The following is a 27,951-nucleotide window of genomic DNA, read 5'->3' as shown; positions in this document are numbered from 1 at the left end:
TTTTTTAAAGAATGTGTTCATTTTAAAAGGCATCGTGTTAAGGAGAGATTCTGCCTGAAATGCTGAAGTCATTAGTACAGTAATTGCATAACATTACTCCCTGATATTTTGTGACTGACTTCTCCTCCTTTGGCAAACATTCTGTGGTTGCTTCCAACTCAATTGGCAGCCATTTTGTGGTTATGCCCACCACCCTGTGTCAGAATTCCAATGGTGCCCTCAGGCTGAAAAAGGTTGGGGACCTCTGGCTGCAAAGAAGAAGGCTAGGGACAAATCCATAACTGACTGCTCTGCCTGTACCAGCTGCAAAGGATGCCAGTAATTCCAATCTGACAATACTGTAAATGAGGGAAGTACTGGATTGGGACTGTGGTGATAAGGTTAATTATTTTCCCTGTACCATTTTCTTTATGTACAATCCCCTTCTCTAAGCTATAATTTGTCTCCAATAGAAAACTCATTTATTGGGGCAAATAGCAATTTGGGATGGGGATCAGTTACATTGGGAGCATGGCTTGGGGGCAAAGAATACTCCATTTCACCCATTTGTGATCTTATTGGAAAACACACATGCACTGCTAATACTTTGTCCGTATTTATACCTTTCCAGTCCAAATGTAGCATGTCCCGTATCTGAAATGGCACACTGAGTTCTCTGCATGGCATCTGCTTTCATACACACACAGCTGGGAATCAACTATGATCTGTGGCTGCCACAATGACAAGGGTGATGAAAATAGCCTCTAAGACTGCGATCACACACACTAAATAATGCACTTTCAATCCAATTTGAGTGCAATTTCCAACTGGATTTTACTATGTGAACTGGCAAAATCCAGTTGGAAAGTGCATTGAAAGTGCATTGAAAGTTGATTGATAGTGTATTATTTAGCATGTGATTGCACCCTAAGTCTCTTGAATTTCAAAGTGCATAATAAATAAGGCTTTCCCAGTAAAGACAGGTCAAGATGGGTAGCCATGCTAGTCTGTCTGGAGCAGTAGAAAAGAGAAAGAGTCCAGTAGCATCTTAAGGACTAACAAAATCTGTGGTAGGGTATGAGCTTTTGTGAGTCATTGCTCACATCTGAAGAAGATTGTTATTAGTAATAAAATAGTCATTATTATTTATTATTAATTCACTTTTATTCAAACTGAAGAGTTGTGTTTCTGGACTGTTAAAACATACTGCAGTCTCTGTTGTTCCATGGACACTTTCTAAAATGTCTAGTAAAAATTATAGTAGCAGCCTAGTTTAGATTATATAGTTGCACAATGTACTACAAATGGAATACTGGAATCTATGGGACTGTCTCCCCCGTTATGGTCCTGGGAGAGCATTACGCTCCTGGACAGCAAAAGCAAAGAAACTCTAAGAGTTTGCTAATATATAACAAAATGTTCTCAATAATAATACTCTTTCGAGAAGCTCTCATTTAAAAATGAGCTTTTTTTAAAAAAAGAAACAATGGAAAGGCACAATCCAACTTTTAAAGTCCTATGGGCTGCAACTGAAGAGTTAAGAATGAATCTAAATCTCCATCTTTGAAATCCGTGGGACTTTAAAGTTTTAATTTTGGCAGGAATATTTCTTAATTATTTAAACGACTTAGGGAGAATTTTGGGGGGAAAGAAGCTGAATATATTATGACAGTGGAATTAAAAATCCTCCTATGGCTGAATCTGCTACATATGGATTGTAAATTACATTTTGTTCCGTAGTTCTTTTGAAGGGGTCATTATCAAACACTATTAGACAGAAGTGTAAACTGAAGGGGGGGAGTAACTTTGTTTGGCAGAGGAAGGGTTAAGCCATTTCCCCCCTCACTTTGCCCGTTTCAAATTACAATGAGAAGCCTCTTCTTTCCCAGCAGGGTTGTGCTTACATTAGCTTTTAGATCTCTTGAAGGGAGCTGCTATGTTTTTGCCTGCTAGAGGTGGAAATAACAGTTAAGGAACTGAAAGAGGCTGGGTGGATTTACAGAAGGGACTCCCCCACACCTTCCTTGAGTTAAAGGCCTTTAAGTGCTTGGTACATGTTTCAGATTTGCTGGATATTAAAGCGAGTCTAAAGATGTTACAGTTCTCAGCAGGCTACTGGGGAAAATAGATGTTATACTCCAAGTCGCAGATTAAGACAGAGAGCTGTGATTCAGGAAAGAACGCCAGGTGGGAGAAGAGGAGAGTTAATTAATTCATTTGAAAGCACAGCAGAAGAAGATTACTCTGAGTGACTGAAGATCATCTCTTGCTAGTTAACAACCATATCCCAAATCTCTGATTATTTTAAAGTTTTTTTTTTAATATAGGAATGCCTACATCAACTGACCAAGGTCTGGTCTTCTGCTCTATCAATGCAGAAAAAACAATAACAGCAGTGGAAATCTGGAAGTCTGAGTTTCAGCTTTCTTAGAAACAACTGCCAGCTTATCCTGTTAATATTTTAAAAGGGGGAGAGAATAAAACCGCCAAGATGTTATGTGTGGAGATGACAACATTGACATGAAGAATAGGTAATCCACAACCTTTTTGTTTTTCCTCTGGCCACAGGGAAAATAGACCTCAGAGGAGATCAGCAGGGAAAAAAAGGAATTTTTCTTTTAGTTTATTGCATCTTTTATTGTTTGTTTGTTTTTTTTAAAAAATGGACCAAACTGTTCTCAAAGTTCTAGTGAGCTTACTCTGGAATTACTGGATTTTAATGGACTCTGCTAAGGGAAGCATAGGAGATAATCACGTCCACTCCAGTTTTATTTATAGGAGGCTTCGAAACCATGAAAGGAAAGAGATCCAGAGAGAGATTCTCTCTATCCTGGGCTTACCTCACAGGCCCAGACCCTTCTCACCTGGAAAACAAGCTTCCTCTGCCCCTCTCTTCATGCTGGACCTCTACAATGCTATGACCAATGAAGATGAGACTGAAGAACTGGAGTATTCGCTAAGGGGACCTCTGGGAGGCGAGAGCAGAGGGTTAAGGAAGGGATACCCTGCATCTCCAAATGGATTCTCTCGAAGAATACAGTTATCACGTACAGCTCCATTGACTACACAGAGCCCTCCGTTAGCTAGCCTGCATGATGCCAACTTTCTGAATGATGCAGACATGGTCATGAGCTTTGTCAATTTAGGTATGTTTCCATTTTCTTTCTTTTTAAAAAATCTGATCTATGTTTGACAGCTAGGAGCCTGAAACTATATATAATGTGCTTAGAATTAGCAAGATCAGTCCCTGGATGATGTACTAAGAACACAAGGTGAAGTTGTGCTAATAGGAAAGTAGCTACTTTGTAGGTGGCCATGGGGGAAAAAGTTTCTTCTCTCACTGTTTATATAAAGTCAGTTTCTATAACTCTACTCTCCTGGCTTCTGTTTCCCTTCTTTCCTCGATGTAATAAAGCTGTAGCCTAAGGCAAACTGCAGTTTTTAAAACAACAACAAAATCAAGCACCCTCTCTCTGTGTGTACGTATTTGTAAGTTGTTCACTTTACAAATTTCAAATTAAACTGCAAAGAACGAACAGTAAAAGTTGGTGGTTTAAAAGGTATAGATTCCTGTGGGGAGGGGGGAAAGAAAAATAAATCAAACCATTTGGAAGAGAATTTTAAGCTTTCAAATTCTTACTTGGAACTGATAGAAGTGAACAGATCGCAAATAAATCTATGCAATTTTTTGCTGATAGGTAATTTTTGCTCATTTATTTATAGGATGAATTTAAAAAAAATTAATTTAGGGCCACAGAATTTTGTCAGAAACTGTGTTTAGTATCATTGTATCAAGTTCCAAAAGGAAAAAGTAATTTCATTTCCGTGTGTGTGTGGGGGGGAGCAATTAAAACATTTAACACTAGAAAAATTATCAATAGAAAACAGGGATAGCAAGGATAAACTATGTGTCCAGCTTTATGAGACTATTACAGTGCAATCCTAAACAGAGTTACACCTTTGTAAACCCACTGAAGTCAGTGGGCTTAAACCTGTGCGATTCTACTTAGGGCTGCACTGTTAACATTCTTTTTGCAAAGGATTAATTGAAAACCTATAAGTTTTATACAGCTTCCATGTCAGGTGTGATGATTTCCACTGGAATAGCTTCTCTGAGAACCTTTAAACCATCAGCACGTGTTCTGAACTACCTTCCGATGACCACATTTTAGGATCTCTGTCTTCCAAATTCCCATTCACTGCAGCACGCTCCTTCATGGCTAATGCTTTAACTCCAGGACAGCCAAACAATGGAGGACAGCTTTCACAGGAATACTTTAGTTTGTTAAATTTGGAGGGAGTTGAGACCTGTTTTTATATCTCATATTGAAGGGCATCTACCTATGCATTGTGCTTTAAAACTACTGTGGAATAGCAAGTGCAGTTTTTCATATTTCTTCCAAATGTTGTCCTAACATTATTTTTGCATATATGTGTTTGTGAGTTAAGTTTAGTTGCCTTGAGTATATAATGAGATCCCAGAGTCTATAGTATATAGATTTTTTTTTAAAAAAAGCTTTGCACACAAATGTATCCTAAGGAAATATGAAGGTCTTTGAAAGCATTGAATAAGTGCTTAGATCCACAGTACTAATTTGCACAGACTCAGCTCTGGGTTGGTCCCCACTGGTGTCGGCAGTAATTCAGTGAGTGTTCTTCTGAGGGCTTTTTTGTTGCTGTTGCTGTCAAGTCACAGCTGATTTAGGGTGACCCTTTAGGGTTTTCAAGGCAAGAGGCATTCAGGGGTGTTTCCCCATTGCCTGCCACTGTATTACATTTGTAATTGTTTTGAACTTTTTAAACTTTCTAAACTGGGCAGATTTTATACGGTTTAGTCCTGTATTATATTTGTAATTTTGTTAATTGTTAATTAATTTTGTTAATTCTGCTACCTTTGTAGTTTTAGTATGTGGAAGATTATGTTATATATTATGACCCATAATCAATACAATAAACTGAAACTGCCATTGTCTTCCTCTGTGTAGTGACCCTGGTGTTCCTTGGTGGTCTCACATCCAAATACTGCTCATGGCCAGCCCTGCTTAGCTTCTGAAATCTGACAAGACCAGGCAAGCCTGGGCTATGCAGAACCTTCTGAGTTCTGTTAAGCAAATAGCTTATTATGTTTTTCTAGAATCCTCCACTCTTTGATCCTACAGTACCTATACAGGGAACACTTCTGTTCAGATGGATTTCTGTGGATGACCTAGATCCGTAAAAATCACACACACACACACACACTGGGCCACCTGCATAATATGTAATCTGGAAATAACTTAACAAATAACAGTGTGTCATAACAAAATCAGAGATGGGGTTTCCTACTGTGTGACTATTAACTGAAATCTGGGTACTGTTAATTATCAAACTTATTTGGTTTCTATAAGCAATTATATTGTATTTTTTGCTTTCAAAATGGCTTATTCCTAAATCAATTTAGGTACTGCTCTGTCATCATGCATTGTGTACCACTGTAACTTAATGGTTGTTATTGGTGCAGGCTAATTTAACACAATGAAAATAAATCCATGTTCTAGCATAAGTTCCCTATAGTTTAATTATTTGCTGATGCAGGTAGCTATTTAATACGATTTACTTTGACAAACTACAAGATACAGTCATAAGTCAAAGCCCTTATTTTCTCTGTAAAACAATTATTTTATGAAGCCTTTGATAAGTTCATTGAACTTGTTTTAGATTTGGATGAACAGTCAGTTGCAATCAAATTCCTCCTTTTCTGGGGAGCAACAGGGACTGTGTTAAAGCAGAGAGCCATTATCGAATTACAGTGCACTAATCCTCATGAGGTGATAAAGAATTTGCATAAATCATCGCACTGAAACTGTAACTGTTCAAAAACTCATATGTTAAAAATAACAAACGTGAAGTGTTAAGTCCTAGAACTGGTATTTGCTGCATGCTTGGGATAATAAAATTATTCTTGAGAGACATGTGAATTATAAATGGAAAAAAAAGTTCTCTTGAGGTACAAAAGGTAGTTTCAGCCATAATACTGGTTCTGTAAGAATAATTGTGATAAAGTTGGTTTGCTTTGCTAATAAAAATTTTAAATACCTCAGAGAAGATTTCTATGGTTGTGTTTAAAAAAAATTCTACAGGCAAAATGGACAGAACTAAAATTAAAATTTGGATTGCGGTTTCCTCTCCGTATTGCATTTCTTCAAAAGAGCAAACTCAGTTTTGTTTGCATCAGCCTTGTAACATTCTAATTCATGATTATACAGTAACTTTTCTTATTCTCTCCCAGCTGGCATTTCTAATACCCATCTTAATTGTCAAAACTGATACCCAAAACTTGTAGCCTGATATCTAAGCATCTTTAATCAAGAGTAAACTTCCCATTGTTCATTGTGGCTTAATCCAACTAAGTGTGTATAGTATGTAGCCCAAGATATCTTCTGGAATTCAAAAGAATTTGCTACTGGATATGTTTTGTTAATTTTTAAATGCTCTGATACCTTATATACAACATGGGAGCTTTTTGTTCCTGGATTGCCCAGTCACCTCCCTTCATCCTGTAAGATTTTGTAACTTCAGTTCCGGAAGCTATTTGGGTGTCTCATTCAACACAGATATGCAAATCCATGTTATTATTAATACTTCCCTTATTTGGAAACAGTAACTGCCCGATTTATCCCATAAAATATCAAGGCTCAAAGTAAAATAGGAAATTTTGTAATTGAGAGAGTGTAGGAAACTAATTTCAAAGGCCTTTTTTAATTTGTTCCTTACAATTCACATTTGCCTTAAAATTGAACTGAAGAACTGTCATGCTGATATATACACTTTCATTCATTATGTTTTCAGTACAAATAGGCATGTGAAGGAATTTTAATCTGTCCTTCAATCCTGATTTGAAATAGTAATATTTTTTATTTAAATTCAGTGCTTGCTTTGAACTGCTCTGCTAAAATTAAATAATCTACTTGGTAAAACTTCCATTGATTGTCTGAAGGCAAGTAGGAGTTAGGCTCAGTTTTGTTTTACAAAATGGCTTTTTATTTTTACAAAACTGACTCCTATTAAACTGTACAAGTAATGTAGGTTTTGGGAGTCTGGCCCTCTTATTTCTTTCTTTCACTGCCAGAGTAAGGGCCTAACCCGAGTGGGTGAAGAGGGCATCTTCACTTGCATCATTCAAAAAGCATGTAAAATGGCTTTAATCCAGAGCACATTTGGTGGAAAGCAGACTGATTTGGCCTCATTTTTAATTGTGCATTTAATTGTGTATTGTTTTTAACTTGTTACTGGACTCTTGTGATGACTTTTGTGTCTTTGAGCCTGCTTTGTTATACGTCTTGCACCTGAGGAGATCAGGTTGGGTATAAATATTTTAAATAAATAAATATTGTTGGTGTGACAGCAACACACCAGGAAGGGCTTCTTAACCTGCATGCATTTGAATAAGGCTTGCATGGCTTCCTATGAAAATTTTGTTGAAGTAAATACTAATTGCAGAGTATCAATGTCAGCTGGGCTGAGGCAAGGAGTGGAGAGCACATGGTGCATTGCTGATACAAGGTAAGGGATTTTTCTTTCTCCCTTTGCCTTCCTAGCTACTGTGTGGGAGCTGAGAGAGAGTTGGGTTCTTTGTAGCCTGATAGAGTGTGGTTCTGCTTAAGTCTGTTTGGGGCTGTTTGTGATTTGGGAGTTGTTGGAGGCGGAGTGAGTTGCCGTACTGTTGATTGCAAGTCCCGCCCCCTATTGTGCTGTGCTCTGCTGTGCTGGGCAGGAAGGGGCCTTTTGCAACAAAAGGCTACTCCTTGCCAGAGGTTTGTTGTCTTCCTGGAGCGTGTATCCAAGATGTGACTGAGAGAATTCTGAGACTGGTCAAAACCTCTGATCACTACCCACTCCTGCTGATCCATGTGAGAACAAATGAAATGGCATGAAGAAACCTTGAATGGATCTCCAAAGACTACAAAGCTCTGGGCAAGAACGTGAAAGATCTGAGGGCACAGGTGGTGTTCTCCTCCATTATACATGTTGAGGGCCATGGAGCTGGAAGGGAGAACAGGATACTGGAGGTGAATGGCTGGTTACGTAGATGGTGCTGTTGAGAGGGATTTGGTGATGGATGGGTTGTACCTTACAAAGAATGGGAGGAATGTCTTTGCTGGAAGACTTGCAAACCGATCAGGAGGGCTTTAAACTGAAGCCATCGGGGGTGGGAAGAAAAAGCCTGATGTTGTACAGCATCCCCAGCACTAAGTTCAAGAAAGGGAGTGACCAGAGAATAAATGAGAGGGAGAGAGGTGAGTTCAGTAATTTTCAGGTAAATTTGAAGGGACCTATAGTAGGAAAGGATGTCTGTAATCTGCGATGTCTTTATACTAATGCACAGAGTATGGGAAATAAACAGGAGGAACTTGAACTTCAAATATTGGAAAGTAAGTATGATCTGATAGGTATCACTGAGACTTGGTGGGATGAGTCTCATATATGGAGCACAGTGATTGAAGGATATACCTTGTTCAAACGGAACAGAATAAACAAAAAAGGAGGCAGGGTGGCACTATACATCAAGAATGAATACACTCACACTGAAATTCGGGATTTTGAGAGTTGTCCTGTTGAAAGTGTGTGGGTAAGAATAGAGTGTGGGAAAAAAGAAGGGAATATTGTTGTGGGGGTATACTACAGACCTCTGAACCAACCGGAGGAACTGGGTGATGCATTTGTACAGCAGCTTACTAAACTTTAACAGAGACAAGATGTTGTGATTATGGGAGATTTCAACTATCCAGATATTTGCTGGAAATCTAACTCTGCTAGACATGGGGCATCCTTCAGATTCTTGAATAGTCTTGCGGACAACTTCATCTCTCAGAAGGTGGAGATGGGAACCAGAGGATCTGCTATCCTAGATTTAACCCTGACTATCAGGGAAGAACTGGTTGATGAAGTGAACGTTGTGGGATCCTTGGGGAATAGTGACCATGTCAGCTTGGAATTTGACATAGAGAACGATGTGAAACCAGGACATAGTAGGACTCGTATCCTGGACTTCAGGAAAGCTGATTTTAAAAAACTCAGAGAAATATTAGGTAGGATCCTGTGGATGGAAATGCTGAGGGGGAAATCTGCACAGGAAAGATGGGTGATGCTGAAAAATGAAGTGCTTAAGACACAATCTCAAACTGTCCTGGTGAGAAAGAAAGGTGGGAGATGGGTAAAGAAGCTGAGGTGGCTGAACAAGGAACGCTCTGAAGAGCTGAGACTAAAAAGGGAAATGTACAGGAAATGAAAGGAGGGACAAATTACTGAGGGCGAATACAAAAAGCAGGCTTGAATCTGTAAGGATGGTGTCAGAAAGGCTAAAGTGCAGATGGAGCTGAGGCTTGCGAGGGATGCTAAAAATAACAAGAAAGGTTTCTATGCCTATGTTCGGAGCAAAAAGAAGAACAGGGATGGGGTAAGCGCATTGCTAGGGGAACACGGTCAAGCCTTAACAAGGGATGAAGACAAAGTGGAATTACTCAACTCTCACTTTGCATCAGTCTTTAACCGTAAGGTAAGCTGTATACAAACTGAAGAATACAGGGCATATGAAGGAAGGAGGAACTGCCAGTCCAGAGTAAGTAAGGAAATGGTTAGAGAGCATCTAGCTGCCTTAAATACATTCAAATCTCCAGGGCTGGATGGCTTGCATCCCAGGGTGCTAAAAGAAATTGCAGATGTTATTTCAGAGCCTCTGGCTCTAATATTTGAGATGTCCTAGAGTACTGGTGTTGTGCCGGAAGACTGGAGAAGAGCTAATGTTGTCCCGATCTTCAAGAAGGGAAAAAAGACAGACCCGGGAAATTACAGGCCTGTCAGTTTGACATCAATACCTGGAAAATTTCTAGAGCAGATTATTAAACACTCTGTCTGTGAGCACCTTGAACAGAATAAGTTAATTGGTAGTAGCTAGCATGTGTTCATCAGGAATAAGTCATGCCAGACCAAGCTTATTTCTATTTTTGACAGAGTTCCTAAAATGGTTGACTCTGGCAATGCTGTGGACATAGTGTATCTAGATTTCAGTATAGCATTTGACAAAGTTTCTCATGATATCATTGAGGATAAGCTGGTTAAGTGTGGGCTGGATGGTGCAACCATTAGATGGATTCATGGTTGGTTGAAAAATCGTACCCAACGAGTGCTCGTAAATGGCTCTGCGTCTGCATGGAGGGAAGTCTCGTGTGGAGTGCCACAGGGCTCGGCCCTCGACCCCAGTGTTGTTCAATGTTTTTTATAAATGACCTGGAGGAAGACATAGAGGGGATGCTTATCAAATTTGCATATGACACAAAGCTAGGTGGGAATGCTAATCCTGAAGAAGACAGGGTCAGGATTCAAAATGATCTAGATAGGCTGAAACAGTGGGCTGAGACAAATGAAATGAATTTAATAGTGATAAGTGTAAAGTCGTACACTTAGGTACAAAAAATCAAAGGCACAGATATAGAATGGGAGAGACTTGGCTTGACACCAGCAGATGTGAGTGTGATCTAGGTGTTCTGGTTGATCACAAGTTAAACATAAACCTGCAGTGCGATGTGGCTGTGAAGAAAGCTAATGCAATCTTAGGATGCATTAACAGAAGGATTGTGTCCAGATCATGGGAGGGGGTAGTTCCGCTCCGTTCTACTATGGTCAGGCCTCACCTGGAGTACTGAGTCCAGTTTTGGGCACCACATTTAAGGAAGGATGTTGACAAGCTTGAGCTTGTATGTTCTTACTTAATCTGACAAAAGCACCCCTTATCATTCATTTTTATTTTTAATTTACTTATATAGTCAAGTAGAAGGTGTCAGGTTACAATGTAAAAAGTAAGGAAATCATTTATTAGATGTGCCGAGCAATGCTCCCTCTAAGCTGTGTGGTCTTGTGAGCAATAATTCTACTTTGTGAGTTACTGGCATTAGAGTTGTGAGCAAGTGATTTGGCTACTGCATAAATTAGTTTGCTCTGGAGCCATCCTTCCTGAGCCAAGACAAAAATGTGTGAGCCGGAGGCTAAAAAACTGTGAGCTAGCTCACACTAAGGTCATGATCACATGCACAATTAGCTGTGCCATAGGTGCAAATGCTGGGCAGATCTGGGAAGCACCCCACAACCAACGGTAACCCATTTTGCTCTGCTGCGGAAGCAAAGTAAAAAGACACCAGGGAACGTCCAGTAGCAAATGGGTTGCTATGGGCATGGACGGACTTTCCCCTGTCTGATCACTCCAGCGCTCTCTCATGGCGTCGGGATGGTCTGATCAGGCCATCCTGTCTCTGTGCTGTTGTTTTTTCCCCTTCTCAGTATGCGCATCATCGCACCCTCCATAGGGAGTCCTCAGTGCTGAGATGCGATTCATCGATTCCCCGTTCAAGCACATTGGGAACAAACGGAAAAAGAAACCCACCCGACTCACCCGCGGTTGTGTCTGATCACGCGGTGGTGGGCTGCCCCCACAGCTTCAAAGGACTGTGTGATCACGCAACGGTAGATCAAATTTCTCCAGGGGAAATAGCCTCACTCTCCCCCCCACGTTATCTCACGCATGTTACCGCCACCTAACTCAGCTTAGAGGGAACACTGGTGCTGAGGCAATTTTCTGAGTCAAGTTCTTTAGAGTTTTCATTACTTGAAAAGCAAATAAGGCTGCTGGGTAATGATAGCTTTTTCATCATCTGTGTTTGATCTCAACCCGAGGGCCAATTCACAGGATCGCAGGGGATGGGATGTTTGTCTCGTTGGATCTCAGAAACAAAGCAGAGTCAGCCCTGTTTAGTACTTGGATGGGAGACCACCAAGGAAGTCCAGGGTTGCTACAGAGAAACAGACAATGGCAAATCACCTCTAAATGTCTCTTGCCTGGAAAACCCTATGGGGTTGCCATAAGTTGGCTGTGACTTGATGGCACTTTCCACCAGCACCGACTGGTAGGTCTTCTTCCTAAGTAATAAATCAATGGACTGAAATTGCCAGTCACATACTAGAATGATTCAGCTTTGCAACTTTTGTCAAGTTTTGGCACCTCGCAACCACCTGTTCCCACAACAAGGGTCAGCCCAGTTTGTAGGGGGAAAAATGGCAACATGACCTTAAATTGAAGTGAAACCAATAGGCTTCTTTTATCTGGCAACACTTTTCTTGTTTTTAACTCTTGTCAGATTTATCCCTTTATTGGCAAAATGGGTCTGAAACACAGCTAGCAGCCATTTTTTAATAAAAGTTCTGCATGTGCACAGCCAGTATATTTCTCCCTTTAAACAGTTCTAACTATTCTGAGGTAAAACCAACAAAGAGTGCTATGGCATCTGTAAACAATTTATTATGATATAATATTTTGTCAGATGCTGAAAGTCAGTATCCAACATTATTTTGAAAATGAAGATTTAATTTTTTTCCCCCTCTCATGGATTGGAAAGAGACTCAGCATCTTTGTTTCCTGCGCAATCTGAAAGGAATCGCCAATAACCAAAGAGGAACTAATATAGCAGATGGTTCTGAGTGTACGGTGAAGGGACATATATATGTGTAAATATATGAACTGCCTTTAATAGTTTTGCCGTTAGGAAGGAGACTGAGGCAGTTCCGCTTGTTTTTTCAGTATCAATTGCTTTTTCAGACTAAACACAGACTTTGGGTGGGAAGCTGTGGGATATGTACAATGCATGTCTCACTAGGAAAACAAAAAAACTCATAGCGACCATGGACAGTGATTAAAGTCCCCCATAATAACACCCCATGGTCAATCTAAGTTTTTGTTTCCTGGAAAACTATGCAGTATGCAGTATTTCTAACTAATTTCTGCCAACACAAAGACCTCCCCGAGCTACCTCTGGTTGCTATTATGAAAAAAGAAGGCTGGTATATGTTATGGACCTTTATTCTAATATTAACTGATCGAAACTGGCCTGCTCATGAATATAGTTGGTATAACCACACCAAAATGAAAATAACAAAAGTCAGTTAACATTCTGAAATCTTTGTAACTGAATCTTATTCTGTTCCCCATCTCAAGAATATCACAGGAGAACAGATATATAATTCAAAGGGATGTTTACCAGTTAGCAGAATTACACACAAATCTTGTTATAGAAGAGGATTGTGCTGGCAGGTCTGTCTTTCCATAGTGGTGCTTACACTAATTGCATTGCTGGTTCATTGACTTGAAGAGGGTTTTGATTAATATAAACAGCAGTGGTGGCTGCTATTTGCTTTCTACTCTGTTCTAGTGAAGTGCTGCTAGGCACAGGGTAAATGTTTTTGTCTGCACACACTGGCATACAGGTAGGCAGAGCTGAAGACAGGGAGGGGGTATAGAGGCAAATGTTTCACCAGGTAGCATTTGCTGTGAATACTTCACTCAATAATGTGTGTGCAATGCAATCAGTATCACCAAAAGAGATTGCCAGATTTGGGCCCCAGATAAGCCCTATGTAGACATCTAGTTCATGTGTTCCCTCAAAAGAAGAGGGAAAGCAAGCATGAGGCCCCCACCTCCACGTGATTGCTGAATGGTCTGCACAAGATGAATATGTGGAGAAAGTGCCTGTGCACACAGCCTCTCACTGTGATCAGCCATGTTCCAAGATCAATGTTGCTGTAAGCATCAGGTACCTTTGGGGAGGAAAATGGGGCACAAGTATCTAAACAAATGAAATCTCTTAGAATTTCATCCCAGTTGGATGACGGAGAAGTTCCAGTCCCAGATAATAATACTAAAATAGCTCAAGTGAGCAGTACCTATCCGTATATAGAGCCAGAAAACCTTCCATAAGCCTGAGACAATGCAATAACTGGTAGAAGGAGGGAGCACTCTGAACGGGAATGCCAGCTTTGATAATTCCGTTAGCATTTAATCGAGGGGGGTCCCCAAAGTGCTTGCCAACAACTTTCCTGGTGCCCACTGGGTGGGGGTAGGTGAGGCTGTTGCCCGCCAGGATTTCTGATTAGCTGTGCAGATTAAAAGTCATCCTTTTAAACAGAGCTTCTGCCTGAAATGTTGAAGACTTACTATGAGAGCTATGCTTAAATTTTGTTCCCTGACAATTTGTGGTTTGCTCTGCCTCCTCCAACAGCCATTTCATGACTGGGCCTGCTACCTTGTGACAGAATTGCATAGGTGCCAGCAGACTCCAAAAGTCTGCTCCCCACCCCCACCCCTGGTTTAAACTGACTGTTTTGGTTGGATAACGTTCCTGTCAGGTACATCTTCTGAGAGACTCCCTTCTCCCCACTGCCTCGTAGAACTGAAGCAGCTGCAGTAAGATACCAGCGTATTAATGGACACAGTTGATTTACAATAACTATATTAATGAATTGGATCCATTTTGGCTGGGTCTTGTTTACTAACTCTGCAAATGCATGCCTCTGATCACAAATATGTAGTAATGTGAATATTACCTCTGAACAGAGTCACTTCTTGGAGCTAGCATTGCTAAAAGTTGTTGAGAAATCTGTCTTCCTTTTGCCCAATCCCTTTTAGAAGGCATCTAAACAACAGCCATGACCACATCTTGTGTTAGTGCGAGGGTTGCCAGGTCTCTCCTGTTGGAAGATCCAGGTTGGGAAACTTCTGGAGATTTGGGGATGTAGCCTGGGGAGGACAGGGACCTCGGTGGGGTGCAGTGTCATAGAGTTCACTCTCCCAAGCAACCATTTTTCCCCAGGGAAACTGGTCTCTGTAGTCTGAAGATGAGCTGCAATTCCAGGGGATCTCCAGTTCCCAACTGGAGGCTGGCATCCCTAGTCAGTTCTGCATGTCAATTATGGGTTGTGTGAAAAAGCACTTTCTTTTGTTTGTCCTTAACCTACCATGAATTGACTTTGTTGAGTGAGTGTGAAATGCAAAGGGGGAGAATATGACCAAGGCTTTGTGATATTACGAACAAACCTCTCCACCACGTACTCTCCCGGCCTGTGCCAATCCTGTGCTGGTTACATTGCTCAGTGTTCTCTCCTCTGTCGGGCAAAGTGGCAGCCAGCAGGAGGCACAGTCTTCCGTTTAAGATCCTACAGCCTACCGACAACTGACTGGTTATGGTTTGATTATTGCAGGGAAGTTCTGGTGTTCCTTCTTAGTCTGAGATTAACAGTTTATGAAGTGCCAAATGCAGCTTCCTGATAGTGAGAGACTCCGGGGCCAGGGCTCTGAGAGATTTCTGATTGCGACTTGGCTTTACAGTTACTTCCCACATTCCTCCTGCCCTCTTTCTCATCTTTACTGCCAGTCAGTGGTGAGGTCACTGAATCTATTTGTAGCTGCTTTAATTATCCTGTGAAGCAAAACTTGAGAGAAACAGATAAATAACTTGTGCACATAAAACCAATTGAGAAAAACTGTGGAGAGAGAACATTTGGGCATATACAGCTTCTCTATAATGAGTGAGAGTGCTGGTCCATCTGATATTGCCTGCTCTTGCTCTTGAGAGCTTTCTTCAGATGACATGTGTAGGGTAAGAAAAACACAGAGTAGGGATGTGTGCACCGGGACCAGTCTAATATAAAGCCTGCTGGATTAGACCAGTGGTCTATCTAGTCCAGCATCTCCTCTCACACAGTGGACAACCAGTTACTCTGCGGGGCCACCAACAAGGCATAAAGGCTGAGGCCTTCCCCTGATGTTGCCGTCTAGTACTGGTAATCAGAGGTTTACTGCCTCCAAATATAGAGGTTCATTTTAGTCAGCATGGCTAGTAGTCCTCCGTGAATCTCTCCACCTATGTGCAGTTGCCAGAATGGAAGCATGATGCCTACATGCATGCAAAGTGAGACTGGGACTGCTGTTTTTCTGAATGTTCCCAGTGACAGGGATGCAACCTCCATGCATTTACTCTGTATGTGTTCTGATGTGGTGGAGGCCAAATCATTGAGCTCATTTCCACTTTTCCTCTATGCATATTGTTGTCACCAGTGGGGGATGGGGGGGGGGAGAAGGTTGCCAGATCCATGTTGGGAAACTCCTGAAGATTTGGGGATGAAGCTTGGGGATGACAGGGACCTCAGTGGGATACAATGCTGTAGAGTCCACCTTCCAAAGCAGCTGTTTTCTCCAGGAGAAGTGGTCTTGGTCATCTGGAGATCACGCGTAGTAGCAGGCTATCTCCAGGTGCCACCTGTAGGCCGGCAATCCTAGTTTCAAGTAGTCCTGATAATAATAATAATAATAATTTAGATTTATTAATCGCTTTCCCCACAAGTGGGCTCAAAGTGATTTACAGTTACTCTTTAGACAGGGGGCTAACAATGTTTTTCATAGGGGATAGGGAAGACAACATATAATTCATTTAAGTTGCACACACCATACAAGGTCATCTTTAATATTTCAATGTTAACATTTTATCTCTTCGGGAAATATGGAGACATCCCTAAAACACAGAAGAACCAAAATGGCTTTTAAAAGCAAACAAGTTTTAAGTATGATCTTCTGGTGACAGTTCCCTGTTGGAGATGGAAGCTGGTTTAGGTCTACATTTGGCCTCATTGAGCAGGATTCTTTTTAGTATCGGAGAAGATCTAGAATTTAAAACTACATAGATGTTGATGTATTGTCAGTTTCAGTTTTGATTCTTCCTGTTACTGGAAGAGCAAGATTTATAATTTTATCCTGAAAGGTGAACCATATGTTAGTGTCAGTTACAAAATGGAAATAAAATACATATTTCGTTTTTCTTTAAAATTGGAACAGCACATTCACAGAATAATGGGCAGGTCAGGAGTAGGGATGTTACCAGATTTTGTAAACACAGAATATCCCAGTTTCCGATATGGGTTTCTCCCTGTTTGGGATTAAACCTGAGCTGTCTTTTTTCTATGCTCAGAATTTGTTAGCACTGTTACCCTTAATACTGATTTCTATTTTTGCAACAGTTGTATGTAAATGGTATAAAAAGTCATAAAAAGAAGAAAAATGGGAATACCCACAATGAAAACAGGTGCCAAATGATAACCTACGAAAACAAAAAAGGTGACCCATTTATGCCCCTTCAACCCCAAATATGACAGGAAATATGGGTATACTTTGTATACTTTATCATAGCTCTCCACTACCATGATGTGTTTGACTGCAGTATTTCAGAAGTAATTTTTTTTTGGTTATAACTCATGAAGTTGTCTTCTTGTGGGTCAGAAGCCTGCATTATATTTTTATACTGTTGTTTGGACTTTGAGAAATTTCATATCTGTTGACTCTGGATTGGATGCTGACTTTATTTATTTGGACCTTTTTTACATTTACTAAGTAAAGTTTTAGTTTACTTTTAGACCTTCTTGAGCAGGTCTCTGGAAAAGCAGTATATAAGTTTTCAAAATAAATAAGCAAGCTCTAAAGCTCTTGGAAATAGCTCTGTGAAGTAGATTTTTATCCTTTTTGAAGCAGATATTTATTCTTTATAAATGGAAATCTGAGCTTGCAAGATGGTTCCATAGCCAAAATTATTTATTAGAAAATGGCTTTGCTCAGGATACAGGAACAACTTCCCTGCTTTTCTTGGTTTGTGAAAGCTACCTAACATTTATGGCTGTGGTGGAATTTGAACATAGACCTTCAGATCTCAAATAATAGAGCATAAGAGGTGAGTCATGAGGATGCATGGCAGAGGTGAAAGCCCATTTTGCTGCCAAATCAGTGTCTTCCCTCTGCCATTGTGCCATCCCCACAAGTTCACTTTCTCTGCTGCCATGAATGAATCAGTTTTCCACTCCTCACCACCTTCATAGGCGTAATCTTCGTGGCCCCGCCGACGGCCCCGCCCCCGCCCCCCCCCCCCGGGGAAATTGGAAAGTCTACACCCTTGACCACCTTCTGTTTATTGCTGCCATTGCTAATATGCCATTTTGGGTTGCTATGGCAGCCCATAAAGCTACTGAACCTGGGGGGGGCAAATATCTACATTTGTACAGACTTGACTATGAACAGTTGGGGGGTTACCGCCAAATTAGTTCTTTGAGATTATATTTTTCTCAAAACCCAGAGGTTCCTTCCAGTTTGCAGAACTCTAAACCATAGCTGTGGTTGGTCCTGTTGTACACACAAAGGCCAGCCCTTGGGTATTAGGTTTAGGGATACACACTAATCCTGATCCAGGGCTATTTTGGGGCAGGAACACACAGTAATGGAGTTCCGGCTGGCTTCAAAATTGGCCACGCCCACTACAGCCAAAACCTCTGTGTGCGTGGCTACAGAGGGAAGGCCTGGAGAGCGACCCCCTTTGGCAACTTTGAGGTGGGCGAGCTGGGAGGGGCCCTGGAAGGATTGGAAAGGCATTTAAATGCGTCCCCGTGCCTTCCCCGGCCTGTCCAAGGGCCGGCTTACGCGGGCGCCCCGCAGCTGCCTTCCCTTCCCTTAAAGGGGGGGGGGCTTGCCTGGGGTCCCCACAGCCGTGAGGCACCCAGGCAAGCCAAGGGAAGGTGTGGGGGTGTGGCCTAATATGCTAATGAGTGTCTGCTGTTGGGTGTGGCCTATTATGCTCATGAGTTCCTGCTGGGCTTTTTCTACAAAAAAAGCCCTCTCCTGATCCATGCATGCTACTGCATATCATTCAGCATAGGTGACCTGATTCTCTTGGAAAGGATTGTGCTCCAGTTCATATGGGATGGTACAAAAGTTCTTTCTGGGTTTTCATTGTCTACTTCACATGTGCAAGAGACCAATGGAAGGTGCAATCACTGAATAATAATACAAGTATTTCAGTCAGTCCTATATTACTGATCTGGATGCAGCTAAGGTGAGCATATACAATTGATTTTTTGTTTCTGTAATCTGTAGTGCTCCTGTGGTGCTGCTGTGGTTACTTGTTCTTATAAATATGCCCCCATGTGGAGATATAAAAATATAACCAAAGGAAATTAGCTTTCAGTAGCTGAAATCCATGTGGTTTTATCTCAGTTTAATGACATAGGGACAAATATCATAACATTTCTCAGGAACTAGGGAACTTGCTCTTAGTTACCAGGGGATTCCAATAAATTCTAAAAATAATTTGGAAGGCGAAACAGATAGAGTATAGAAATATGAAAAGAGATAAGGGAGGTGAGTTCATTTACTTCTTGCAGCTCTGCAAGTGGAGGGAGAAATCTGAATTGCTTGAGCCTATTCAAAGTACAGTAACCACCTCAGTTCCAGAGGCAAATCCTTTCATTCGAGCAAAATGAAACACACACACACACAAAGGCCCCATCCCTTCTCAGTGTGTGTGTGAACCGAGTACACACAGAGCAGCCACTAATGCTCTGGCCATAAATAACAGAGTTGCTAGCTTGCTAAAAACCACAGGTTAAAGGATGAGGGCTGCCATGACGCACACAGAGAAGCTGAGATCAGAAGGGAAGTAAAGACGAGGTCAGGAGAAACAATGAAACCCCTTGTTCAGAGTCATATTTATGAGTGCTTCATTGCACCAAAAGTTCATATTTTATTGGCCAGGCCATGGGGTTTCCCCATTTGCTCATCTCTTAAAATAATACTTCTGGCTAAAGATTCCTATAAAAACCCATGAGTGCTATAGCAGGCAAAACTGTCAGTCCTGACAACCGGTAAGTTTGTTTTGGTGGAATAGTAGTAGAGGTGCTTTCAATTTTGCATTGAAGATTGAGATGTTTTTTATGCATAGCTGACAGAAGGACATGTTAAGGCACAGTAATTTTAAGTCCTAGTTTTTAGGCAGAGATTTCTTACATGTTGCTTTTGGTCAGTCACCATATCACCTAAACTTCATTAGTTTTTGACCAAGCTTTAGAAATGGTATGGTAAAATCACAAATAAGAAACTGTGCTTACATTGTAAGTAAGATAGCATTAGGCCCCGGTCACATGGGAGGATTTGATCCACAAGAGGGATGGATCGGGGGCACATCAAGCGGGCACGATCACACCACAACATCTGGGGAGCGCGTGCACCCGTCCCCGATCCGTCTCTTCCAGCCGAAGATGCGGAGTTAAAATAAACCTGCAAAGCACTAGTACCTACCGGAAAATCTGCGGCACGGGCGCCTGTGTGATCGCTGACGCGCCGTCTCCCACAGCATGTGAGGCCCCCTGCCAAACTGTGCAGGTGCACACATGCGCATCTGACTTGCCTTGCTCTCCTGTCCATGGCTTCCCCCTCGCATCTGATCACGCTGGGGAGCATATGCGTGGCGGCTTGGGGGATCTGTCTGCTCACGCTGCCGCGCTTCTCTTTTGCTGCAGCTCTAAAAAGCCGCACTTCTGCCCCGGCTTTTCCTGCGGTGTGACCGGGGCCATACTCTGCTAGGCTCAGAAGAATAATCACCTCACCAAACATTCATATTGGCTTGTATCTAATAGAATTTCCAATAGGGTTGCCGACTTCCAAGTGGCACCTAGAGATCTCCTGCTATTACAGTTCATCTCCAGAGAACCAAGATCAGTTCCCCTGGAGACAATGGCTCCTTTGCAGGGTGGGCTTTGTAGCATTAGATCCTGATGAGATACCTCCCCTCCCCAAACTCCATCCTTCTCAGGCTCCATCCCTAAAAACTCCAGGTATTTCCCAACCCAGAGCTGGCAACCCTAGTTTCTGGGCCCTCATGCCCTGCTGCTGCTTAGCTGGCCAGCAGAGGAAAATGGCACCAAAAGGGGAGGGGGCCAGTAATGTCCCAGCACACTTGCCATGAACCCAAAGGTGACATCAGCGTGTCACTGGGGGACACCAGGGATGCTCTAGTGTAGAGTTTTGCTCAATTGTCAGACTATCTCTAGTGTCTCCCAGTGAGAAGGTGATGTCACTTCTTGTGAGCACAGGAATTAATGTCAGTGTATTGCTGGCACTGTCAATGCATCACCAGCAAGGGTCCCCACCACCCAGTGAGCCCCCCTGGCAACCCTATTATCTAACCATGCATACACAGAGTTTTCCCATGTACCTTTTTATCCCTGCAGATCCTATTGTACTCGAGAAAGATGATTCCTGGGGTTGCATGGAGGAACAGCTAAGCACATCCCAGGGCTGAAGTGAAGACTGATGGATAAAATCACCCCTAAGCAGAGCTGTGCTTATGCCTGGCTGACTGTTACTGAACTGAATTGGTTGTGGAAATCTATGGCTGCAATCAGGTAGCAGGCTTTGGCACAGTGTGTCCACACCTATAATTTCTCCAGAGCTATTTGTTCTGGAGAGGTGCGACCAGACATGCCACCCTATTCCTGCCTCACCCCACAGTCAACCATTCAAACTGTTGCTGCATGGTCACCATGGAGAGGGCGGGCAGGCAGCTTCTTAAAAAAACCCTAATGCATGCATGTACATAACTGCTTATTTGTGAGGCATGAATATGCGGTTATGCACACATTGCTAACGGCAAAAAACAAATAAATGGCAGCCAGGGACTGGAAATGTCAGACCTTACCAAGCGGCTTGAGCACACAAGTGATAAATCAGATGTTAGCCAAATTGCTCCATTTCTTTAATAAAATGTTGGGGAATTATGATATTAATATGCAAATGGCATAACTATAGGATCAGACCTGTGTATACCAGAGTTAGAATCCCCAAGAACCCAGGAATAGACAGAGACTGGGTGGCTAAAATAAGGATTTCTTTACTAAATATTCTCAAGCACACAAACAATAATTAAACATTCATGCACACAATAGACTTGAGGAAGTAGAGATGATTGATAGCTAATGGAGGGGTTGTGGGGTGATACTACCTGTCCAGATGTGCAGAGGTACATGAAGAAAGGATTGTGGCCTAAAACCCAGAGGGTTTCAGGGGTGGTCTGCCAGTTGGCATCAGGGCAGAAAACACACAGTCTGAGGCCATGTGTTTGCTGGGATATAGGCACTGAAAAACAATGCAGACCAATGGAAGGTCTTGGGGGCTGGTCTCAGGTGAGAACAATAGATTACCTGGACCAATCCGTGGTCCTGGGGGTGTCTGACATCAGGATGGGCAAGGCCTGGATGTGACCAATGAAGTTCCATAGAGGCAGGGTCTGGATTTAGCAATAGAAGCCATGTGTTGGATGACTACTGGAGCTAGTTAAATGGATTTTCTGATCACTAATGGTCCTACTGGAGTAGCTGAATAGGTTCCCAAGTATAGACAAAGTCCCTGGTTAGTGTCAGGAAGGATTGCTAAACATTTGAATGATTGATTGGTTAATCCAGTATTACTGGAGACAGAGCAGAAAGGACAAGTATTCAGACAAAAAATTACTGGAGACAGAGTTATTTGCCAGGTGGCTTCTAAATAGACTTTAGAATGTAGATACTTCATCTGATGGAACTCATTGTTATTCCATAAGCATAATCTCTGCTGGGGGGGGGGAAGACTGGAGGCTTCCTCTGAGGTCACCTTACGAAACTTGAAAATGGAGAGCCCCTTTTCAAAGCTGTGGCTAGCTGTGTTTCAGAACCAGGAGTGCCGTCCTTGGCCTGAGTTTTGTGGATCTCTGGGTCAGGTTAGAATTGGGGTGCCCCTGCTTTGGGGCTACCCAAGAGTAAAAGGCAGTGCCTCTGGCAACACAGATGCCCAGAAACCTGCAGTGAGACATGTTCAGTTGTAAACACTGGACTTTATTTGGTGTTGGGAAATTCGGGGATGAGGACAGGGGACCGATGACTGAGGGATGGGACGCAGATTTTGCCATCTGATCATGCACTTCAAATCCAGTAGGGAGCCACCACGACATTAAAGCAACTTGCCCATCTGATAACAGCCATGATGACATCTGGTTGCAATGGTCTGTTATCCTCATGTTAAACATAGCATTATGATGACACTGAAAAAAAAATATCACATGGCATTATCACAGCAAACGGTAGAATGGACAAAAATGCAGCCAAAAATTGCAACAGGAGAAAGAGAGAAGAAAATAGCATTGAAAAGAACAATATTGAAACAGCGTGAATGTATTTGTAGCAAGTACTGAAAAATTGTTCAAAATGGGAGGTGCTTCTCAACACAGAGAAAAAAGCACACAACAAGATACATAGTTTTACTTTACCCCATGAAGAAATCCCATCTTGTTGGAAATTACATCCGGCCCTGGTAGTATTTTCAAAATCAGGCTTTGTCGAAGGAATGTTGAGGCAGGGAGGGCTTACTGGGAGGAGTGCTGCTGCCAGCTGTGACATATTTCTGTGCTTTTGTTTGCGCTCTCTCTCTCTCTCTCTCTCTCTCTCTCTCTCTCAGGGATGTATCTTGAACATGGCCAGGAAGTGTAGAGCCCTGAGGCATGACCGGAAGGGCAAGAGCAAAAGGGCTCTTAGCCCATGGCTTGTGCCCTGTGGCCTGCACAGCTGGCTCGTTGGAATCCTTTTCAGACCAGCCCCGAGGTCGTTTGTTTTTCTTGTTGCTTGTTTGTGCGTGTTTAAATTGTATTAATTTTATTGCATTTGCCTTTGTTGTAAGCTGCTTTGGGTCCCACTGGGAGAAAAGCAGCCAATAAATATACTAACTCACATCTTTGCCTTCTGTCCAGTGCTGGCAGTAGGGCTGCCAGGCTCCAGGTGGGGGTCAGGGGCAATGTTCCCTCTAAGCTGTGGAGTCTTGTGAGCAAAAATTATATTTTGTGAGCCACTGGCATTAAAGTTGTGAGCGAGCGATTTGCCTTCTGCATAAATTAGTTTGCTCTGGATCTATCCTTCCTGAGCGAAGACAAAAATGTGTGAGCTGGAGGCTAAAAACTGTGAGCTAGCTCACACTAACTCAGCTTAGAGGGAACACTGGTCAGGGGATCCTCGCTCCCGGGTTCTGTCGCCTGCCACCATTATGAGCGGTGGCAGGAGAAGAAATTTTAAAACCTGCAGCATCGGAAGTTCATACGGAAAGTGACATAATGCCTCACACAATGCTGCAATGCCCCCCCCCCATGGCCTCACCAACAACCCTCCCGCCAGGTACTACCTGGCAAGCCTAGCTGGTGGTGTAAGTTCTATGCTTATTGCAGGAACCACAGTTTGGGGAACCAGACTGCCCTGAAACCCTAGTTCTCTTAACAGTAGTTTGATGTAGATTCTCTTCCTCATATACCCTTCATTTTAAATTCCCTCTACCTGACTGGTAGTTGTTTATGTACAATGCATTGGGATTTAGCCTTAGAAGTCCAGACTCTTCCGAATTATCATTAAAAGGGGGAGATGTTAATGGATTTCTTATTGATTAATTGCCTCAGTTAAGGTATTCCTCCAAAACATCATTGGGTGGTCAGGCATGAACCACAATCTGTTGTGCTCTCCCCTCATCTCTCACAGTTCCTCCCCCCCCCCGCTTTTTTTTGAACACCACCCATAGTATGTTGACATTAACAAATTGTTGTTAATGATCATCTCCAAACCTGCATCAAACCATAGTTTTATTCTCTGTTTTGCAGGGAATAGCTATCCCAGGGGTCGTTTCGTAGAAAAAGAGCTAGGGGAACTCATTAGCATAACTCATTAGCATATGCCACACCCCCTGACATCACCGGATGTGTGTCATAAGGCCACACCCCCCGCCCCCAACGGTCCCGGCCGCCGCCTCTGGCCTTGCAGCTCCACTGCCGAGCCCCATGAGGGGCCCGGCGGTGGACCTGCAAGGCCGGCGGGAGTGCAAGGAAGCCCCGCGAAGGCCCTCCCTGGCCCCAGGCAGGCAGGGGTGGGGAGAGGCAGGGAGGAAGCACTACCCTCCCTCTTCTCCTGCCTCCTCCTGGCTGAATGAGGGCCGGAAGTGGGGTGGCCGGAAGCAGGGGGCGGGGCTTTGTCATGTGCCCCACCCCCATACCTCACCCGGGGGATCTGCGATCCCCCGCGATCCCCCCCGAAATGACCTTTGAGCTAACCAGAGTTTCAACTCTGTGGTGCACTATCTTTGGTGCTAAACAGGAAAGGGAGATGGATACTGAATATGAGGGGAGAAGGAAATTCACTCATCCTTGGGTGGTTCCCAATCCTCCAAGCTATGTTTCGAGGATCTTCTTAATTAAGCCTGTATAATTGAGCTCTGTTTACAGCTTGATACCAATACAGACTGAGCCAAAAAAAAAACAATTTAAAAGTGTAAAACAGAAATCTAGTTTCTGAAGTTTTAAAGCACTGTTAGTGTTAGCAGTAGTTTCTTGCCTGTAAAAGCCCAACATTACTACAGAGCAAAGCTATATTGCATTTTAGGTTATCTTAATGTATTAAATTAGAAAGCCTGGATGTAGCATATTAACAGTGTAGTCCTAAACAGCGTTACACCCTTTTAAGCCTATTGAAGTCAATGGGCTTATGAATGTACAATGCTCCCTAGGATTGCACGGCTAGTTTTTAAAAGCAGGATAATTGAAAACAATGTCTCTTAAACCGATCTACTTGTTTGGGTTTTCTAAATCAGTGCTGGGCATTCAAGGCAGCAGTGAGCTCTGCATGATATCTCTGTTGAGCCAATATTTATCTGCTGACCATCTGACCTCTGCTATTAATTTGACTTAATTACATCCTGTTTTAACATTTTTTGAAATGAGGATGAGAATTCTTTCAGCTTTATTGAGAGGTTCTCAAGGCTAATCAACATCCTCCTCCTCCTCCTGAAGCCTGATCTTTTGAGGTGCTCTATTATTTCTTTTCTTTTTTTATAATATATTTATTGTTTTTTTTAAACACAAAAAAGAAAAACATAACAAGACATAACATATAGACAATAAGACTAGTTCATCTTGGATTCCAAAATATTCTCACAAAACATAACATACTTATTTCAGCTTAATTTAGTTTTCTCATCTATATACCACCAATTTCCAAATTTCTCCAATAATTTCATCCTATTATTCTAACCTGACTTCCTAATAATTAATTTTATAAACAATTAGGATATGGCTGTCACCTTCTATCATAACTAAACCATTTACTTATTGTTTGATCTCAAAAGTGTATTTATTTTCACTAAATTAATACTTGACATATAACCACATAATTTTTAACTAATATTACTTTATGTTCTTATTATTTACTTCTATTATCTTTTTCCAATTTATAAAATACAAACCATTTAAACAGAGTCTTTAACACAGAACCTTTAACAAATACAGCTTTAACAAATATATTCCTTTTGCCCCTACCAAAATTAATACTTAAAACTTTACCAAATATAACACTTATTCTTATACAACCGTATACAATCACCTCATTATTAATTATTACTTATTTTGCTTCCTATCTTCTATTTGAATTAAAATAACAAATACAGTTATTAAAATCTAACTCAAATTAAATTTCATTCAGTATTCAAGCATCATATAACCTTCATATCTTTTCCCCTGCCATTCGTCATCTCTCCTTATATATAATTGAGTAGTGGGTGCCAAAGTTCTAAAATGCACTCCTTTAGTGTATGGACGCTTGAACTGTCAGTCAGAAGACGCTGGCTGGGTTGACTGGCTGCTTTGTGCAGTCCCTCCCAGTGTTTCAAGGTCTTTTGCATATGGAAGCAATTTGTCGACAGAGTAGTGTTTTGGCAAATCTTTAGGAATTGTTTGGTGCATTTACGATGAGGCACCCACCCAGAGCCTCTGGCATTTTCTCACTCTGCTGGCATCAAAACCAATTTAAGGCAAAATAAGAGGCTACTGAGAGGGGAGGAGATAAAGTTGCCAGCTTTAGGTATGGAAAATCCTGGAGATTTGAGGAGTGGAGGCCGGAGAGGGGGTCATCAGACAGGTTACAGTGCCATAGACTCCACCCTCCAACCCAGCTATTTGCTCCTGGGGAACTATTGTTGCCAATCTTGGCCCAGCACCCATCAAACCATTCTCTTCAACCCCCTGCTGTGCAGCACACTTTCCCCTAGGGTTGCCAAACTCCAGGTGGGACCTGGAGATCTCCCACTGCTAAAATTGATTTCCAGATGACAGAGATCAGTTTCCCCTGGAGAAAATGGCTGCTTTGGAGGGTAGACCCTATGACATTATACCTGCTGAGTCCTTCCGCCCCCCCCATGCTGCCCTCTACAGAATCCACCCCCCAAAACTCCAGGTATTTCCCTCCTTAGAGCTGGCAACCCTACATTCCCCTCAATGCCTGTTGGTAGGCAACTAAGCTTGGTCCTGTCACCTACTTTGGCCTTTGGGAGAAAACACATTGGGGCCAGTCCTGATAGGGTTGCCAACTCCAGATGGGAAATTCCTGGAGATTTGAGGGATGGAGCCTGAAGAGGGTGAGGTTTGAGGAGGGGTGGGACCTCAGACAGGTACAATGCCATAGACTCCACCCTCCAAACCACTCAGTCCCTCATGGGGAACCATTGTTGCCAATCTCCAGGTGAGGGCTGGAGACCACTCAAAATTACAATTGCTCTGCAGAAGGGAGGGCGGAAGTCAGCTGAAGTCAAAGGGGCAGATAATGGTAGGTTGATGGTTAGCTGGGAAGGAGATGGGGTTGCCAACTACATGCTGACAAATTCCTGGGGATTTGAGGGGTGGAGCCTGGAGAGGGTGGGGTTTGCAGAGGGGTGGGACCTCAGACAGGTAGAATGCCATAGACTACACCCTCCAAACCAGCCACTTTGTCCTGGGTAACAATTGCTGCCAATCTCCAGGTGAGGGCTACAGATCACTCACAATTACAACTGCTCTTCAGGTAGCAGAGATCAGTTCCTCTGGAGAAAACAGTGGACTCTGTCATTATACCCTGCTGAGGTCACCACAGCAAATTGACACTGTTTGCCCAAAGCCAGAGCACTCCCCCAGAGCCTCTTTCTAGATCCCGTTGTATTGCTTTCACAACGGGCTTTACTGCTAGTGTGATGGATAAAGTAGCAGATAAATATGAGTCCCACATACAAGGATATGCGAGATCCCATGCCAATTTCAATCGAAAATGGAGTCCTCTTATAACATATTTTACAGAAAACGGTGTGTTACCAGCAAATACTAGTTATGCAGATTGGATACATCTTTAAAAAATTTTTATGGCTTGAGCATTCTCAAAAATATATATATGTATGGATACTTTTAAGGTCCTTCTAAAATATATCTGGATTTATTATAC

At 42.3% G+C, this 27,951-nt stretch overlaps 1 protein-coding gene across 2 annotated transcripts in view; it reads left to right on the top strand.

The window, feature by feature from the left end:
- The first annotated feature begins 2,641 nt into the window (after nucleotides 1-2,641).
- The window catches only part of BMP5 (bone morphogenetic protein 5), a 136,233-nt gene continuing 110,923 nt past the window's right edge, over nucleotides 2,642-27,951 (top strand). The window contains exon 1 of one of the 2 annotated variants that reach the window (XM_015408299.1): nucleotides 2,642-3,125. In XM_015408299.1, coding sequence (XP_015263785.1) covers nucleotides 2,642-3,125 — 484 coding nt within the window. The remainder of the gene's footprint in view (nucleotides 3,126-27,951) is intronic. The other variant, XM_015408300.1, reaches the window with a different exon arrangement.

The sequence above is a fragment of the Gekko japonicus genome, unplaced genomic scaffold (genome assembly GCF_001447785.1).
Source record: "Gekko japonicus isolate JY-2015 unplaced genomic scaffold, Gekko_japonicus_V1.1 scaffold383, whole genome shotgun sequence".
Lineage (NCBI taxonomy): Eukaryota > Metazoa > Chordata > Lepidosauria > Squamata > Gekkonidae > Gekko > Gekko japonicus.
This window is presented reverse-complemented; position numbering and strand designations above follow the sequence as displayed.